The sequence below is a fragment of the Gopherus evgoodei genome, chromosome 3 (genome assembly GCF_007399415.2).
Source record: "Gopherus evgoodei ecotype Sinaloan lineage chromosome 3, rGopEvg1_v1.p, whole genome shotgun sequence".
NCBI lineage: Eukaryota > Metazoa > Chordata > Testudines > Testudinidae > Gopherus > Gopherus evgoodei.
Window position 1 is genome coordinate 12,944,277 of NC_044324.1, and position 18,806 is coordinate 12,963,082.

The 18,806-nt window shown below is 57.3% G+C and overlaps 1 protein-coding gene across 1 annotated transcript; it reads left to right on the forward strand.

Moving 5' to 3' along the window:
* Positions 1–401: 401 nt before the first annotated feature.
* Positions 402–15,242, forward strand: SLC35F6 (solute carrier family 35 member F6). The gene is given in 7 exon segments (XM_030555092.1): positions 402–421; positions 423–476; positions 9,898–9,970; positions 10,520–10,691; positions 12,568–12,780; positions 13,016–13,126; positions 13,885–15,242. Coding segments are annotated over 7 exon segments (1,125 nt in total). The 3' UTR covers positions 14,367–15,242.
* Positions 15,243–18,806: the final 3,564 nt, after the last annotated feature.

Genomic DNA, 18,806 nt, shown 5'->3' on the forward strand with positions numbered 1-18,806 from the left:
CTGGCTGTTTTCCTAAAAGATCAGCTGCTGTAGGGATTATTGGGGGGGCAAGTTTCTGGCCTGCGCTGGCCCCCAGTGGGGCCCTCCAGGCTCTGCCTGCTGTCCTGCCCCCCAGAGAGCAGCCAGGAGGCTAGCCTGCCCCGGCGCAGCCCAGGGCCCAGTGCTGGGTACCCCGGCCCCGGCCCCAGCCCCGCTTGCTCGGGGGGCCGGGCGCGGCAGCCGGATCGGGGCCCTGGGGGCGGGGAGCGGGAGCTGGGCGGGGTCTCTCAGCTGACTACGGTCATGTGACCTCCCTTCCTCCTCCTCCTCCTTCTCCTGCAGCCCGGGGCTCGCTCCTCCCTCCCTCCCTCCCGAGCGCTGCGGCGGGGCCCGGTGGGTGCAGAGCGAGCCCGGCCCCGAGCATGGCCTGGACCAAGTACCACTCTTCCTGCCGGCCTGATGCTGCTCACCGGCTCCATCAACACCCGCTCGGCCAAGTCAGTCGGCTGGGGGGGCTCCTGGGGGGCTGCACCCGGGGAGGCAACGCGGGGGGCGCTGTTGGGGGGGGCTGCACCCGGGTCCCGGGGAGCAACGCGGGGGGCGCTGCTGGGGGGCGGGGCTGCACCCGGGGAGCAACGCGGGGGGCGCTGTTGAGGGGTGCTGCACCCGGTCCCCGGGGGAGCACGCGGGGGCCTGCTGGGGGGGGGGCTGCACCAGGGTCCCGGGGAGCAACGCGGGGGCGCTGCTGGAGGGGGGGCTGCACCCTGAAGCAACGCGGGGGGCGCTGTTGGGGGGGGGCTGCACCCGATCCCGGGGAGCAACGCGGGGGGGGCGCGTGCTGGAGGGGGGGCTGCATCCTGGCGGCAATGTGGGGCGCTGCTAGGGGGGGGCTGCACCCGGGTCCCGGGAACAACGTGGTGGCGCTGCTGGAGGCGGGGCGGGGGGCTGCACCCAGATTCTGGGGAACAACGCCGGGTTGACAAGGCGCTGGGGGGTGCTTCCTGTGGGCTGCCTCCCCCTGGATCTGGTGACTGAGGGGGGGGGGGTTAGGAGATGGGCTCTGATCTGGGCCCTCTGTCTCCTTCCAGCCCTCAGTGAATGGCGGGGGAGGCTGGATGTCCGAAGGGACCGTATTTCTCCTGGAACAGAGTTGGGGGAGCTGGAGGAATGGCCTCCCTTCCCTTAGGGGGAGCTGCGGTGGATGGGCCCTTTTCTCCTGTTGAGGGGGGATTGTGCCCCTGGAATACCCTGGCTGCCATGCGTGTGGACACAGCCCTTCCGTGCCTCAGTCTCCACCTGCCTGCACCGTGTCTGGCCGGTGCTTAGCCCGCTGGCATGTGTGTGGTGTGTTCAGCTCCACAGCCAGAAGGCTTGGGAGGCGGGCGGGAGGGCATGGCTCTGGCCCTGGAGAAACCTGCCTGAGCTTAGCAATGCCTTTGATGTGGAGATAAGCTCCAAGGTTGGCCCAGAACAGCCCCTGCCAGGCACAGCAAATGAGTTAACCGGTTGCTGAGTTCGAATCCTGGCTGGGTTGGGGTTCTCCTTGCGTAAGAAGCTCGACGTGAGGAGTGGCACCCGCCAAACAGAACAGTCCTCCTCTGAGGGTGGCTGATGCCCTGGTCTGCAAGGGAAGCGGTGCTATCCCCACTGGGCACGGTGCACCATTTGAGGAGGGGGGAGTTTCTTCTAGCCATTTCTCTGCCTGCCCCCAAAATGCAGCCACTGTTACAGGTATGCGCTGAGATCTCCCAGCCCGGGCTGCACACCTCCTCCTGTTCGACTCTACAGCTACGACTTACGCAGAAAAGCAGGAGACTGAAAGAGCCTCGTCTGTCCGTGGGCTGGTCCCAGCTCTGGGGTTGACTCTTCACCAAGCCGGAGTTTCATTCCCGCCGTGGGGCCTGTGTGTAAACTCGCTTAGTTAATCGATTCTGGTCCCTTGGCCTTGCAAAGGGTGCAGTGCTCTAAAGCCAAGGATATGCAGTAGGTAGAAATGGGGCGTCCTTTTCCTCTGCGCTAGTGACAGAGCGGAGAGTGGGGATTCGACCACTTCCCTTCCTGCAAAGCCTGCATGCGAGGGAGATAGGAAGCCAGCTCTGATCTCCCGGCTTCTTTTGCCCTCGTGCGAGCAGGGGGGCAGAGCGCTAGCTCTGAGCGTCCGTCTAGCTGCTCATCTGTGCCCCGTCTTGTTGTATCCGAGCTCTTTGCCACAATTAATTAAAATATCAGATGGGGAAACTGAGTCACAGAGAAATTAAAGCAACTTGCCCAAGGGGGCCCAGGAAGCGACCTGAGTCCCTGCCTTGGCAAAGGTCTCAACAGAAAACCCTGATTAGCCCCTTTTTTTTTAAATGCCTCTTGCAAATGCAGAGCTGAGTCAGTGTGGTGGTCAGCTGGGCTGGGTTTGTTGGTGGTGTCTAGTCACGGTGGCAGGTGAGGTCAGGGCTCTGCCCTGACTTATTCAAAATTCGCTGACTTAGCGTGAAAGACACGAGCAAAGGTCAAGAAAGCAGCTTCTGCTCGGTGACGTTCGGGGCGCCTTCGGTCACATGCCCCCTGCCCTACATCAGGACTGTCTGGGGCTGTGACCTCCGCTCCCTCTAAGTTTTCTTGCTGAGCTTTGAGGCTGAATTTTACATGTTCCCAACACCTCCTGCCTGGTGCCCAAAGCACGAAGCATATCCTACCTACTTTCATGGTGCAAGATGCACCGCTGCTCTCTGCTTCTCCCACAAAACATCTTGCTCCTGATTTCCCTACCCTGGTTAGAAGTGACCTCAAATCCAGAACAATTTAATTTGCATGGGAAATTTTAAATTCAGGGTTGGGGCACACATATCCGCACAATGGAATTCCAAAATATTTCCACTTGGAAGCATGAAACCCGCTTGGATCACTTTCATATAAAACTGTAAGAAAAAGCCTCAAATATCGAGACTGTCCCTATAAAATCAGACATCGGTCACCCTAAACAGGTTTGACTTTTCCTGTTTGGGAAACTTAGTTGAAATCCCCTGTTTCTGCTGTCTGTACAGCGGATGCTGTTAGGTTTGCCACAGCTCCGTTCCCAGCAAAGCGTTGTTAGCTGGAGGGTTGCCAAGGCGTGAAAGGCCCCTACCTGGGACAGCAGATTGGGGGTGACGGGGGGCCTGCCACCTGCCCAAGAGGTAACGCAGGAGTCCTATCACTACGGAGTGGGAGGGTGAGGCCAGGGGCGTGCGGGACTGCAGCCTTGATACTGGGGGCTTTCCACTGGGGACAGGGGTGCTGGGGAACGTGGGACTGCATGGTACATCTCCTTGTTATCTCTGGGCTGGTGCCTTGCCCTGGCACCTGGCTGCCTGGGCTTGCCTGTTCCAGAGCTTCCTTCCCTGACTGCAGCCCTACAAACCTGCCTGCAGCTCGGGCTTTCAGTGGGGAATGGGGGCCCGTGGCCCTGCACAGCACCTCTCCCTGCTCAAAAACAGTGCTAATATCTGACTCCTGTTAAAGTCCGTGGGACGGGATCAGTTGCTACTAGCAGAAAGCTGTCTTCCTCAGCATTGCCAGTGTGAGGCTGGCACATCAGGTGCCCACTCGTGGCAAAGCCCCAGGCCTCACTGACCGCTGACAAATGCAGAGCTGGAGGCCAGGTTGATTTACTTGTCTGTTACCCAAAGTGACTGTGTTTGGTTTATAACGTTTCTGAAAACTAGCGGGATGTTAGCTGTGTTCATAGGCGCCAACTTCCTCTCTACCCAGGGAGTGCTCCCCCTCTTCCTGCCACCTCCCCACACACCACAGAACAGCTGATTGCAGCAGGTGTTGTAGGGGAGGTGAGGAGCTTGGCTGCTGGTGAGCGTTAAGCCCCTGCTTATTTTTGTGTGTGTGTGTAACACTGACAGAACCTGGTCGTTGGCAGGTGGGATCGAACCTGGGATCTTTGGAGCTAAATGCGTGAACCTCTACTGCGTGAGCTAAAAGCCCCCTGGCTCTTAGCTGAGGCTGTAGCAGACTCATTAACCTCTCTCTAAGTGGCCTCGGTGCCACTGGATGGGACAGGACACCACACCCAGCAGGCGTATGGGTTGCTGGTGCTCAGAGTCGGTGCCTGTGCCGGTGTTGTTTTCACGTCTCTGTCTCCCATTATAATGGCGCAGCAAACATTTCCACGGCAGGTACCCCTGTCACTAAGGCTGTGTCTACACTGGCAATTGAACAACCAAACTTTTGTCTTTCAGAGGTGTTAAACCTCCTCCCCCCCAAAAGACAAAAGTTTTGCCAAGACAAATGCCAATGTGAACAGCGTGTGGTCGGCAGGAGAGCCGACAAACACCGGCTCCGCTGCGTGAGTGGCTCGGCCACAGCCACGTCCGTGTCGCTAAAAGCTGTATAGTGTGGACATCCCCTTAACCTCTCAAAGGAGAGAGAAACCTTGAGATGCAAATGAAGAACTTTAATGGAAATGTCACTTTCAAAGCACGTGGCCATTGTGTGTGATGATTGGAGATAAGACGCTAGATGCATTTCTCACTCTCCTTCCTCAGAGCCCACCTGTGGGTAGCGACCCTGGCGGCTTGTTTTCTGGGAGAAGTGCGGATCAGGGAAAGATCCTTGTCTCTGGGCTGTTTGGATTCTAAGGGACGGCTGGAGAAGTGGGAAATTCCCAGAGTTATTCTGGGTAGCTCTGAGAGGCTTTTGGGGAACGGGCAGATTGCTACAGGTCCACTACCATTTGGAATGATAGACTCTGACTAACCTGTGCATGTATTGTACCTGCTTTAAACCCCTCAGTAACTCCCTTTTCTTTGCTAATAAGCCTTAGTTAGTTAACACTGGGGAGCCAGTTCTCGGGTAGTCTTTGGTGTAAGATCTGTGGGTACCAAATGATGGGGGTAAGTGCCTGGTCTCTTCGGACTGGGAGCAACCTGCTGGAGTGTGGTTTTGGTGGAGTGACCATTGATCACGAAGGCCAGTTTGTCCGGGTGGCGAGATGGACTGGAGAGCCGAGGGGCGTGTCTTGACTCTGTACTGAGACCGGTCTAGTGACCCAGGAGTCAGATTTCCCCATGCCAGTATCTAATGTGATTACAGACTACTCCACCCGTTTGGGGTGTCTGCCCTGTTTTCCGACAGTCTGCCCAGAGGTGGGGCACTCAGGCCGCTCCAGATAGCACGTAACCCGCATCCACTGCATGAGACAGCACGTGTTTTCCACAGAAACGTTCAAGCGGCTCGCCCCTAAAAGGGTGAAGATGTGTGTGGCGAACCTTGGGGAAGATGGGGAGGCTGGAAGCAAGGTACGGAGTGTTTGCCCTGCCACTAGCTACTACCCTTGTTTTGTGGATAAAAGGGCCTTGGTGTCTCAGGCAGGTAACTTAGCTCTTCTCAGCAGCTCAGTGATCTAAGAACAAAGCGCTGGAAACATCTCCTTTCCCCACATATCAAACCTCCCTTCCCCAGTTCGGCACTCCAGCAGGCAATGGAGCCCTGAACCTCCCTGCCTCTGTAATGACCTGGGTGTTGACCTTGTGAAATCCTCAGCTAAGCTAGCCGGGTTTATGTGCAGATGTTTTAGGGGTGGAGGGGGACTGTTAGGCGCATGTGAGAACTAATTAAACTGCTGGCAAGACAGATCCATCCCTAGACCCTTCACCCACCTCTCCTGGTCTCCATAGTCTAGGAACAGACTGGGAGTCTCGCAGAGGCAGGCCCTAAAGCACGTCATATCACAAGATAGAAAGTTAGTTGCTGAGACCTTGGGTCTGAATTGCAGCCACCTCTGGGGTGGAGGTGGTTGTGCCAGTGTTGGAGGGGCAAGGGAGACCATCGGCTTGAAGCAACCTCCTCCACGGAGCAGGTAGAGCCTCAAACATAAGACCGACTCGGCCCTGCATCTTTCCAAGGCAGAGACATCGCAGCAGCCAGGATTCTGATCTGTCGCATGGGGCATGGCTGAAATCCAGAGCTGGTGCCTAGATCCCCCCGCTGAGCAGCGCCTGCTGGCAAGGGAGGCTGCAGCTGAGCGTGGACGTGGCATAGAACGAATGTGCTCGGGGAAGGAAGCTAATCACAGGCCCTTGTCTCTCCCTGCTCGGCATCTGTGTAACATGGGTGTGACGCGCGGGGCAGGGGGAATCAGGCCCAGGATCAGCCTCTGCCCATCTCGGATCCCGGGGCAAAGGCAGTGCCATTTCATAAGGGAAAGAATGCTCTCCCCTTCCTGGCCCCTGCCCGCAGCTGATGCAAAACCTCCCGGTAGCTGATGGTGTGGTTTTGAAAGCTGCCCTTGGGCAAACAGTGCTGGGCTGGGGCTGGCCACCCCGGGGCAGAGGAGTGGCCCCTCAAGCTCGCTAGCTTGTCTCTGCTGGGTGCAGAAACCTGCCTCCAGATGGGTTAATGTTTGGAGGGAAGGGGTGGGGAGGTGGTGGCACCCCCTTCACCTCCCAAAGGGCAACCCTGCCATTCCTGCTCCTCCATCTCCGTGTGCACAGGATTGCCTGTCTGCAAAGGGGGTGCTGCTCCCTGATTCGCGGGATCCCCCGGCTCTCACTAGACATCTCTCTTTCCCGCAACCATGACTGATCTAGTGAAGATTAATGCCGGGCTGACATCTGAGTCCCAGGAGTCGAGGCTCCCTAACTCTGTCTGTTACATGGAGGTGTCAGGTTTGCCTCACTGTCACTCCCGGCCAGGGAGGGGCTGGAATAGGTGCCAAGAAATCGAAAGTTTTGTGCTCACCACTGGGCTTGCAGGCAAGTCTGTGCAGCGACTGGCCAAGTGACAGCACTTGTGTCTGCAGGCCCCTTTGAAAGCAGCCTTTTCCTTCCTGGGAAGTATCTGCTGCTGGGGTGGTCTCCAAAGAGCACTTTATCTTGGCTGCATGTCAGGAGTTTTGTAAACTGTAACACTGCCTGGGAACTCTTTGACAAATCCCTTTTTGTCCCAAAAAAATGCTAATTTATCAAAGCAGAAAAGGTTCACAAGACGGGGCCAGTTTGGACAAATCTCCCAACTTGGGAAAAAACTTGCAGAAAAGTTTGGAAATTGTTCCTTTCGACGGCAACAAGTTTCCCAGTTCAAAGTGACTGTTTCAAAACGTAAGCTCGCTAGGCTGAAAAGAAAAAAGAGAAACGATCAAAATGAAACACTTGGCTTGACCCAAACAAAAATCTTCTGACGATTCGTTCGGCCACAGACGTTGTCAAGATTTTTGTTTAGGTTCCTATTCGGGATGGTAAAGAAAATTAAAACTCTTGAAAATATTCCCGGGGGGGGAAAGCGTTCCCCGCTGAGTGTGAACTGTGAGACACCTTTCCCTAAGGCAATGGCTGCAAATCAGCAGCCCCTCTGCCAGCTTGCCCCAAGGGAGGGCTGGAGTGGACAGCCCAGCTGCGGTCAGTCTCAAAAGCACCAACAGCAGCGTAGGAACTTGGGGCACTGTGTTGCCCACTGCTGGGAGGTGGCCCTGATATTGGGATATTGGGTGTCACGGCCGTGGGGGATTTGAACCCGTGACTCTGCTCAAACAGTGTGCTGTGGCTCATCTCCATTGCTAGAGCTCGGACAGCATCTCAAAACAAGGCTCTTCCCTTCTTTCCCCGCCGGACTGAGCACACTGCTGCTCCTAACCGCTTCCCCAAATCTGCAAGCCCGTGCAGCTTGCCCAAGGGCTCCCATCAAAGAGAGCTCTGAGCGTCACTGGCCCAGACTAACTAGAACAGCTCCAGCCTAGTGATCCTGCCTGAACAAGTTGGACTTATTCTCTAGGAACAGAAATCTGGGCAGCCAAGGTGGCTGGAGTGAGACAAACGCAATCCCGTTCTGTTCTGATTCATTGTCCGTCTAGTCCCGGTGATGTACTAGGCTAGATAAAGCAGCAGTATGTGTCCAATAGGCCGGACCCTGTGTATTCTGCGGCAAACTCCTCAGTTGCAAAATCTATCCTTTGCTACAGAATTGTGAGTGGCTGGTATTTATGGCTGTCAAGTAAACCTTCCAAATGCAAACAGATGCAGTGTCATCTTGCTGGGGTGGCAGCCAGGCTGAAACATCCCCTAAGGGAGGGGTGGATTGCCCCCTTCAGCTTGAGGTGTTAACTCTGAAACCTAATGATGACAGTGCCGCTTAAATTGCCAACTGTTTCACTGCTGATTGCTTAAAAGCCATCCAGCTGATGGGTTTATCCTACACTCTCAAGCCACTAAAAGCCCCAGCTGCTTCCTCCAAAAACCTCTAGCCTTCCCCCTTGCAATCTAATCTTCAGCCATGTGAGTTTTATGGTGTCAGTGCACGAACACATAACGCACGGAGAACTTGGGTGCAGCTTAAAACACATAATGTCAAAACACCTAGTGTAAAGGACATGCACAGATTGGATTAATCCCTTTAAATTCAGTCCAAAAAAACCCCTCCCTAAAGCTGCTAGAGAACTTGCAGTGTGCTTACACCAGACTGCCGGGTGCTGGGCCTGGGACCTTGATGGCAGGCCATGGTTTTGCATTTGCAGAGAGCTGGACTTGACCTGAAACACACTCCACCTCTCAGTTCTATGGGTCAGGCTGCTCAGGGTCAAGGCCGGGTTGGGTGACAGGAAGATGGCGCTTTCCCCATCCCGGATATACTGTGATCTGTCTGGGGTGTTCGTTTATGAAATGCTGTGAGACAATCCGTGACCTCAAGCACTTGTCTAAAGGGCCGTGGGTTGGGGGTAGCCCACGTGCTTGTCCAAACCTTTGCAAATCTGAGAGAAGGGGGTGGCAGGGGAAGAATTCCTCCTGTCTTTCAACCAGCCCTAGGTAACCATGAATAGACAGTGAGCCAGTACAGGGCGAAGACAGTATCGCTGCAGAGATCAGCCAGTGCTCTCCCTAGCTCCTGTCATCCACAGATCTCCAAATCAATAATCTCCCCTCCCAGCATCCCGGGAAGCAAATATTCCCCATCCAGCCATGAAACGGCGAATCACGGCTCGAGCTGACAGAGCAAACTGGAACCCAGGAGTCCTGGGCCCCAGGCCCCTGCTCTAATAGCTGGACCATGCTCCCAGTAAGAAGTGGGCCGAGGCGATGCAGCTGTGCAGACAGCTGTTCGTTTTTAAAACGCAGCACTCCATTGGCGCAGTTTGCTCTGCACCTGCCCAGTGGGAAAGTGTCCTCGGCTGAGTCGTGTTCCTCGGTAAATACCAGAGATTCCTCTGCTTCCGACTGCAGTACTTAGAGACTGCTTTTCCTCGCGGGCCGTGGAAGAACCTCGCCCCGTTACAGCTGCGCGCCAGTTTCCCCCGCAGGCTAAAGGAATGGGGCCTGCCCATCTGCTCTGAAAAGTGACCATTCGGTAGCGCCACTCTGGGGGATATACGAGCCGGAGTAGAGTCCAGCTCGCACTGCCAGCGCTGCTCTGGCCTGTTGGGAGTGAGTGTTGCTAGACCCGGAGCAGACCTGGTCGCTCAGAAGGGCCTGTCTCCTGATTGTAGCTACACGCAAGAGCCTCCGGCCCCAGCCTTCCCGCTGTTAACCCTCAGAACGCTGGTGTTTTCCAAAGCAGGACTTAGCCCAGAGGTCCCCAGTTGGGGAGGGAGGCATCTCTATGGAGGAACATTTGAGAGGCCACAGCTGGGGCCTAGGCCAGCCCCTCACGGGTGCAGGGAGGGAGCACTCCTAGCTCCAATCCTGGACCCAGTCCCTGCTGCCAGTCCCATGCCCGAGATCTCGGCTGCCGGCCTCAGTCCCTCTAGCTATGACCCTTGCCCCTGTCTGTGTCCCCCTACTCCTGGCCCTGGCTTGGGGGGGCATGAGGTAAAACGCTGGGGGACCCTGGCTTAGTGGTAGCTGGGGTCACTAGCACGTCCCCGGTTCTTTGAAGAAAGGCGAAGAGTCGGGTTTCACTGTCTGCTGGTTTCCTATTCTAACAGCAACCCCCACTCTATCTCGGTTCCAGATGGGCTGACAACTTCACCGCGGGGGGCTGCGGCGGGAGTGCAGAGCACAGCTTCCAGCATCCCTTCCTCCAGGTACAGCCGGCGCCCGGCGGGGCCGTGGGTTTTGCCGGGGAATGGGATCAGAGAGCTCACGCACACCCCTCGTGGCGGATCTCTTCTCCCAGCCCCCTGCGGGGGGGAAGGCAGATGAACCCAGCTCTACAGAGCCCCAGGCCAGCGTGTTGCCCATACTTCCTTCATGGCATTGCCCTGACGGCAGTGCCTTTTGGGGAGCAGAGGGGATTATTCTGGGGAAGAGGAGTGTCGTGTCCTCTCCCCATCTCTCCACCCCTTCCTGGATCAGCAGGTTGCATAGCAGATTGTACAAGATTTTACGCTCTGGCCTGTCCTGCCATCCAGCGGCTCTGGGATCCACTGGCCCAGCTGGAGGGGAGGCTACAGTTTGGGACTGAGGGGCACAGCTGGAGCTGTGGGGTGGCAGAGCTTCCTGGGTCTGCCTCGCTCCAGGGAACAGACACTGGGTGAGGAGCTGCGGTTGCCCCCTGAGATACCAGCACCCAGCCCCTGCCGAGCCACCTCCCCAAGCACTGTCGTTACAGAGCGGCTGTGTCCGTGTTTCAGGCTGTGGGAATGTTCCTGGGTGAATTCTCCTGCCTCGCTGCCTTCTACATCCTGGTCTGCAGGGACCGGCAGAGAGCAGAGCCCAGCCTGGCCCCCGCACAGCCCTTCAACCCACTGCTCTTCCTGCCCCCGGCGCTGTGTGACATGACCGGGACCAGCATCATGTATGTGGGTAAGTGCTGGGGGCTCTGACGCAGCTCCGGGCTTGGGGGGCAAATGGGGGCACCTGATACACAAGGGGCAAGTTGAGTTGTCTTTAAAACTGTGAAACGTCACAACTTTTTTGCAGGTGGTCCTTCCTGGGGGGTTAACCCCCCACAGTTTGGTTTTTTAAAAAGGCAAAGAAAACCCCAGCTTTGAACACAGATTAAAAGTGACAGTTTTCATTTGGAAACTGCCCCCTGTTACTGAGCCAACCAAACAAAATTGGCAAGGAGGGAGGGGAGGAGAAAACCCTTATTTCCTCCCCCCTGTATTGCTCATCTGTTTTGCAAAGAGAACAAACCAACAGGCCACCAAGCAATGTATGTTCCCCTGTCAACTCTCCCGGGATTGTGCCTTCTCTCGGAGTGAGGCCTGCTGCCTGTAAGGGGCGCCCTCTCCTAGATGGGCAGAAACCGAAGTTATCTTAAGTACGTATCTGACCCCTTTACTGTAGTGTCTGAGCACCTCACACTCTGGAATGCAGCTTTCCTTGCAACCCCTCTGTGAGGCAGAGCTAGTCGCTCTAGTGTACAGAGGGGAAACTGAGGCACAGAAGGGCAGCGACTTGCTCACAGTCCCACAGGGAATCTGGTGGAGCTAGGATTTGAACCCTGGCCTCCGGATTCCCAGGGTAGCCTCTTAACTTTGTCACAGTCCTTCCTCTAAGCTAGCCATCCCCCGAATCATCTGCTTTGACCATTTCCTTTCTCCAACCAGTCCAGGGGAGGCCGGAAGCCCTGTGTCCGCAAATGGCTAAGAAGCTCTGAGATTCCAATGTCCTTTATGTAAATAATCAGTTTTAATAACCCCCCTAGAAACTCAGGGCCCGATTCCCCACTACCTGGCACCTTGGTCATCCTCATTCACCGCCGGGCAGAGTGGGTGGGAAATGCCATGGGGTGCGCTCGCTTTGCCCAGCTGTAGATGACACAAGGGGCAAGGTGGTGGAGGAGGGGGCCACGAATCTCTTTCTGGCTACTCCTGGACCGAGTGGCGTGAGGAGATTTTTGGCCCGTGGCACTGCCCCACAGCCGCGAGAGAAGGCTCTGAAAGGGGTTCTCAATCAGCTGGTGCGGTCATGTTTTATTTCTTGATTTTAACCATCCACCACAAAATGTGAGTAGTCCTGTCCACAAGCAGAAGGGGAGGAGGGGCCCTTTCCACAAGGTCTCAGCACAGAGCTCACAGCTCCAATTAAAGTCACCCCCAAAAACTCCCTGACTGGGAGCGGCGCGGAGCCGGGGACCCCCCCATGCACGATGGATGAACCTCAGTTAATTGTGAGCACATCAAGAGGAGATGTCACTCAGACTGACACTGATTAAACCCTATTTAATGACCGGTCATTGTGTTCTCTGGCTGCATTGTCCCGCAGGAGGGAGGGGGAGCGCGGGAAGCTTTGAACGCAGGCTGGGAAGGATGCCATGGCTGAAATATTCTGCCTGGGCACAGTCGCTACCTCTATGCCTCCCAGATTTAAAATGCCTCATTGAATTTGGGGTGGGGGCTAGAACCGGGACTCTCAGCTGTGATAAAGCAGAGCTCTAGTGCCTGAGTAGGAGGAGACACTCTGCAGGCTGTGCTGGTATAAAGGCTTTTACCCTCTGGTGGCTGGAAGTCCAGAAGATGAAGTAGTCACCCACCCACAAGCTACTCCGCAGGGGTACAAGTCGCTTGCTTACTGGGCTCCTAAAATGGTCGGGTCTGGAGATAGCTGGTGGGACAGGAATAGCGGGGGGCTGGGGTGCGTCTAGGGAGGAGGGGAGGAATGGACTAGCTGGGGGTCAGGACTGTGGCACGTCTGGCCCGGCAGCTGCACTCACAAACACGTTATCTCGCCGTAGCCCTGAACATGACCAGCGCCTCCAGCTTCCAGATGCTGCGTGGGGCGGTGATCATCTTCACCGGGCTGCTCTCGGTCGCCTTCCTGGGCCGCAAACTGGTGCCAAGCCAGTGGCTGGGGATCCTGGTCACCATGGCTGGGCTGGTGGTGGTGGGGCTGGCAGACATGCTCGGCACCCACGATGAGACGCACAAGCTGAGCGAGGTCATCACAGGTACGTGGGGGGGTCCCGGAGTAAGGCTGGGGGCAGGGGATGTCCTGGGAGGGCCACGAAGGAATCTGAGAAGGGGCCATCACTGGGATAGATTTTCCACGTGGGACTGACTGCTGGGACGCCGGTCCTGAATGCAATGGATTCCTGCTCCAGTTACGCCGCCCGGTGGGTGAGGGGTCTGGGATGGGGCTGTGTCTGGAGACCCCCACATTCTCTGTTCCCCGCCCCCCTCCAGGTGACCTGCTCATCATCATGGCCCAGGTGATTGTCGCCATTCAGATGGTGCTGGAGGAGAAGTTCATCTACAAACACGATGTGCACCCACTGCGAGCCGTCGGCACGGAGGGTAGGTGGCAGCAGGGGGCTGAGGCTGGGTGGGGGGAACCCCATACTGGGTGCAAGGACGGGGAGGGGGAAGTGTCTCTGATGCCCTGTGGGCAACTCTGGGCTACTGACTCCGAGCAGGGAGCCTGTGGCGGCGTCACTCACGCTGGGAGATGCAGCGGGCAGCGTCCTGCATGCCAGCCTCCGAGGCTGGCGCTAGGCTGCGGGGGCTGAAGCTTTTATCGGGGGCACCTGAAGTGTCCCTGTCCGCTGAAGACATGGGGTCTGGGGTCTGCGCCCAGGCAGCAAGGGCAAAGAGGCAGCTGGTGGGAGGGGAGCCAGGGTCTCTCTGCTGGGCACCCACCCCTCCAGTCCACGTGAATGGGGCTGGGGGTGCTGGGAAGAGCTGTCTTTAGCCAGACTGTTTTCCGTGTGTGTGAAACAGCGTCAGGGGCGGATACTGCGGCAAGGGAGCGGAACACAGCGGCTCGAGGGGAGGCCTCCTTAAAACTCCGGGGTTCATTGCCCACCCCGCGGCTCACTTGTGCCTGGCGGGAGGGGCGGCTGGATCCTCATGACTCAGGACAGCCTCTGAAAAACTGCACCTTTCTCCCAAAATCCGTCCCCCAGCAAAACCCGGTTCCAGTGTTCAGGGGTCTGGAGCAGGAAATGCCACGTGTTGGGGTCAGGGTGGAGAACCACCTTCTGGGGAATGAGCCCCACCCAACCAGTAGCACCTGGCTTTTCTGCACCGCCACCCCCTGCCTTGTTCCCTCCCAGGTTTCTTTGGCTTCGTCATCCTGTCTCTCCTGTTGATCCCCATGTACTACATCCCGGCGGGCAGCTTCAGCAGCGGCCCGCGGCAGGTGCTGGAGGACACACTGGATGCCTTCTGCCAGATCGGCCGCCAGCCCCTCATTGCCCTGGCCCTGGCAGGCAACATCAGCAGCATTGCCTTCTTCAACTTCGCCGGCATCAGCGTCACCAAGGAGATCAGCGCCACCACCCGCATGGTGCTGGACAGCCTGCGCACCGTGGTCATCTGGGCCGTCAGCCTGGCTGTGGGCTGGGAGACTTTCCACGGCCTGGAGATCCTGGGCTTCCTCATCCTTCTGACCGGCGCTGCCCTCTACAACGGCCTGCACCAGCCCCTGCTCGCCAGGCTGCCCTGGCGCCGGCCCCCAGCGGCTGCCCTGGGCTCTGAGGCTGAGAGGGAGAATCTGCTGGGAGGGGGAAGGGCACCCATCAATGCAGACAGCTGAGGAGCCGGACCCCATGGGGCATGGATGCCAGATCCCAGCACCCCTTTGTCCCTTGGCCCGGGCTGGGACACCGGAGCCTGCCTCTCTGTACTCTGTTGGCTCTACTGGGCCTCAGACGTTCTGGGCATGGCTCCTCTGGGATGGGAGGTGGGTTTTGGAGAATGAAGGTCACTAGAGGTGCTCCCCCTCCTGATTAAAATGGCTCTGCACATCCCCAGAGGAGGCCCTGCTATGCCACCGGTGCACACGGGTTATCTACCCCTTTCTCCCAGGGGGTTGCAGTGACATCCTGTTCTGTGGGTCGTCCCCGTCCCCTCCCCCCGCTGCCTGCCTGGCTGCATGACCCAGGGCTGTGCCAGGATGGGTTTCTGGACCAGCACCAATGAATGCACATCAGACCGATGCTGGGAGCTGCTGCTTCTGAAGGAGACACCTGGGCTCAGAGCCGTGCATGCAGTTCTTGGTGACTTTCATCAGACTTTTACCTTCTCTCCTGCCCCCCAAGGAGGAGGACTTGCTCTACCCACCTAGTTCCTGCTCCACCTGCAGCGTCCAATGGTGTAACGAGGAAACCGTTCTTCCAGGCTGGTGGGACAGGCCCACGACCCCTCTTCTGTCCCGCCTGCAGATGGAGCCTGGAGGAGCACTGGTTACGGCCGTAAACCCTGGAAGCTCTTTGCCTCAGCCGTCTCCTTGCACAGAGCTGACGCCGTCTGCAGGGTGGGGCCCTGTTTGCTGCACCCGGGGTGGCATTGGGGATTTTAATGCTGCCTATTGCCTCCAGTGGCCCCTGGGTGCTGGGCTGCCGGGGGCCAGTGGTGCAAAGGTGGGGGGCAAGGGCGTGCTGTATCACACACAGTAAAGTGTGCAATTCCACACCTACGTGCAAGGCCTGACCTTGTACAGACAGCGTGTTCAAGGTCACACTGGGCGCAGGGTGAAATCAGCCACAGGGCTGGGGCACGCAGTGTGCGCATAGGTGGCTGGTTCACTCCCTGCTCTCTCTGTTGATGGGACGACCATGGGCTGTCACGCCCAGCGGGGAGCAATGGAAGCTGGTGGACCTGCATTAGCCAAGGCGGGTAAGGCAGCAACCACCCTGCAGCGGGAGAGATACGGGCCGGGCCTGGCCTGGGGTGGGGGTGGGGGGGGCACGTGCTGCCACTCTTGCCTTGGAGCACCAAGCAGCGTCTCTTGTAACCAGTAAAGCACAGTCCCCTGGGAGCCGCGTCTGCAGCAGCTGCCTGGGGTCAGGGGAGAAGCCTGGGCCTTGGCTCCCTCTTACCTGAATCGATCACCCTCCTGCTGGGGCTTCCTCGGCCTGCTGCAGCCGGGGCTGTTCTCTGTTCCCAGCCGGGCCTGGGCCTGCTGGCCAGCTTCTCCCTCCTGTCTCCTCCCAGGCAGAGATGAGCTTTACAGGGGCTCCCCGGTCCCTCCATGTGCTTGAACTGGCCCAGGGCCTCGCCTCAAGGCTCCTCCCTGTGCCCGGCCCCATTGCTTTCCCTGCCCCTTCCAGCGCAAGAGTGAGGTGGTCCCGTTTCAGAGCCACAGTGCCTGTATCCCCCCTTTGGCGAGGACACCTGCTCTCAGCCCCCGGCTCCCCAGCCTGCTGCCGCTCTGGGATGGAGACCCCTCTCCCTCCCTTCTGGGCAGGGTTCCCCGGGTTGTGCCCAGCACTGCCAGGCTGCCCGGGCAGGCCTGCTTGCTTTCCCCTCTGAGCCAGTTCCCAGGGACTGGCATAGGTCTGGCAGCCCTACGGCACTTCCTCTGCCGGCCTATTCTATGGTTCAGATACAGGCACCGCAGAGGAAACCATGACAAGACCCTGCATGCACAGCTCACCCCACCCCTCACATGGGCTCGGGGTCCTTCACCCCCACACTCCAGGGGTTTCCATGGGGGATCCAGCTTGTGTCAGCTTCAGCTCACCTTATGGGGCCTGGTCCTCCCACCCCTTCCCTGAGGATGGGGCTGCTGTGGACCAGAGGTCCTGTCCGTGCTGACTCAGGAGGAAGGCCCTGCGTGCCTTTAAAACCAGGCTGTTTATCCAGAAAGCCTTTCTCTGGCCCCTGGAGGGTGGGGTTTGAACTTGTGTTTCTCCCCAGGGGCTGACTTCAAAGGGCTGATAACCAGAGGAACTAGGGAGCATCCCCCCTCCAGCTGCACAATTGCACGTTTAACACAATGGACCCTATGGCATTAACCCTCCTTCGCTACTCTTTGACTCACTTCAGTAACGTGAATCTGACTGCCCCAAGGCTTGTCCAGGATACTGCAGAAGGGGGTCAGGCTGGAGGGAGCTGAACGGGTGGTGAGCCTGGGTTCTCTCTCTGCATTTCTCCTCCCCAGCTCGCTAGTTCCCTCCTTCCCATGCACCCTCCCAACCCCCAATAAAATTGAGAACTTTTCTCCCTTACACAAGGGAGTAAAAACAGCTGCTTCGCTCTCCCTCTGTCTAGTGGCATGGGCCCCTTCAGCCTACCTGCTTTCCTGTTCTGTTTGCAGGGCTCAGGCCAAGTGTGCACCACCTGGCTTCTGCCACCAGCCAAGCTGGTTGACCCTGTTGCAGTGCGTGCAGGGTGGGATCCGCCACCCCCAGGCCCCAGTCAGCTCTGGTAGCTGATTTCCTTCCAGGGAGCCAGCTGTGTGCAATCCCCTATGTGCACCCTCCAGCCCCTGCATGACAGCAGCACGGCAAGCACTGGTACCAAGATGGCTATGCCCATGTTTGGGGCTCCTATGATGGATGTTACATCCCCCAAACCTTCCATCTTCATGGACATGCGCACTTCCAGCGCATCCCCAGGGAGAGGAGTGGGGGTGAGTGACCTGGGACAGGAGGGATAGAGAAGCTGCATGCAGGGCCTGCTGGGCACCTCTGATGTGGAACTGCAGCCTGGAGAAACTAGGATCCTTGGAGCCGATGCTGAGGTAAAGCACCTTCTGGCTGGGTTGGGAGAGATGCCCCCCGTTAGCCTGCAGAGGTGCCATGCCCTGCCCTGTGTATCATAGTTGGGCAGGGCAGTGGTGCTGTGGCCCTATGCCACCACCTGGGAGCACTGCACATGGGCCTGCAGCGGGCACTCAGATGTCAGGGTGATGGGCGGCTGTTGAAGATCCTAGGAAAGAGGAGGCTGCAGCAGAGGATCCTGGAATGTCCCTTGCAATGCAATGCTCTGCACAGCAGTGTCTGGGCCCTTTCCCTGTATCAGGGATGCCCCCCCCCCCAATCTCCTGCAGGCGGTGCTCCCAATCCGACACCACTTTTCTCCCAGTAAGAAGCGTGAGGAGGGCAGGGAGGAGGTCATGACGGAGCTGAGGGCTTGGGCTTCCTTGCAGACCTGTGGGGGAATGCACCCCTGTGTGCAATGTCTCATGTGGGGTGGGGGGGATTTGGCCCTGAGGAGAGGGCCAAAGGAAGGCAGATTCACAAATTAAGTCCTGCTTAGGGGGCTGCCTTGGCCTTGCACTGGCCCTCAGCCCAGGGTTGAATTCCTCCCCTTCCCCACGGAGGAACCCCCGTTGCTAGGTGTAGGGGGAACTTCTCCACTGACCCTGAAGAAGGTGCCCCTGCCATGCCACGCCACATATCCCCCTTCTAGGAACGCCCTCTGCAGTGTCTGAAACTCAACAGTTCACACATGTGCAGGCAGTGCAGCTTACTGGGATGGAGCTTGGAGCGTCTATCAGGATTGTGGCCCTGTTACGCTAGGTGCTGTACAGATCCTTAGGGAGAGAAAGACCCTGGCCTGAAGTGCTCATGCAGTAAGTATAAGGTACGAGGCAGCAGGTGAATACAACGATCAGGATGAGCAAGGAACCCATAAGCTACTTGTGAGAGGAAGGCTGGCTGAGTGGTTTGGAAGACAGGAGTTCAAGTCCACTCTGACATAGATTCCCTGCAGGCACTTGAGCTATACACTTAGCTATTCTGTGCCTCAGTTTCCCTTTTGCAAAATAGGCGTGATCGCGCTCTGCATTTCAGTACAGCAAAGATTGTGCACGTGTGCTCTGGTTTAATGATCATGAGATACTCAGGTGCCATGGTGGTGGGAGCCTTATAAAATAGGTTTGGAAGGGTTAGTTTATGTCAGCAAACATCAGTTTCACCAGACTCACACAAACTGAGCAAGCAGTGTTTTCACCAATCATCAAAATTTACCCACAGTCAAAGTAAGGAAAATGCTGTTTGAAAACGTTCAATGAGAGTGAAAATCCAGTGCTGCAGAGTTTGAATTAGGCTGGTTAGGAGTGGCCATGTGAACGAACAATAAACCCAGATTTGCTTTGTTGATTTAAGGGTAGTTTTGATGTGTATTTTGACCTCTGACATTGACAGTTTGGGTTTGGAACAGTTTATACAGTTTTCACTCCTTGAATCTTGCTGTTAACTGACATTAAATAATTGCCAGCCCCTCCCCTCCCCCAATGATTTCCCAC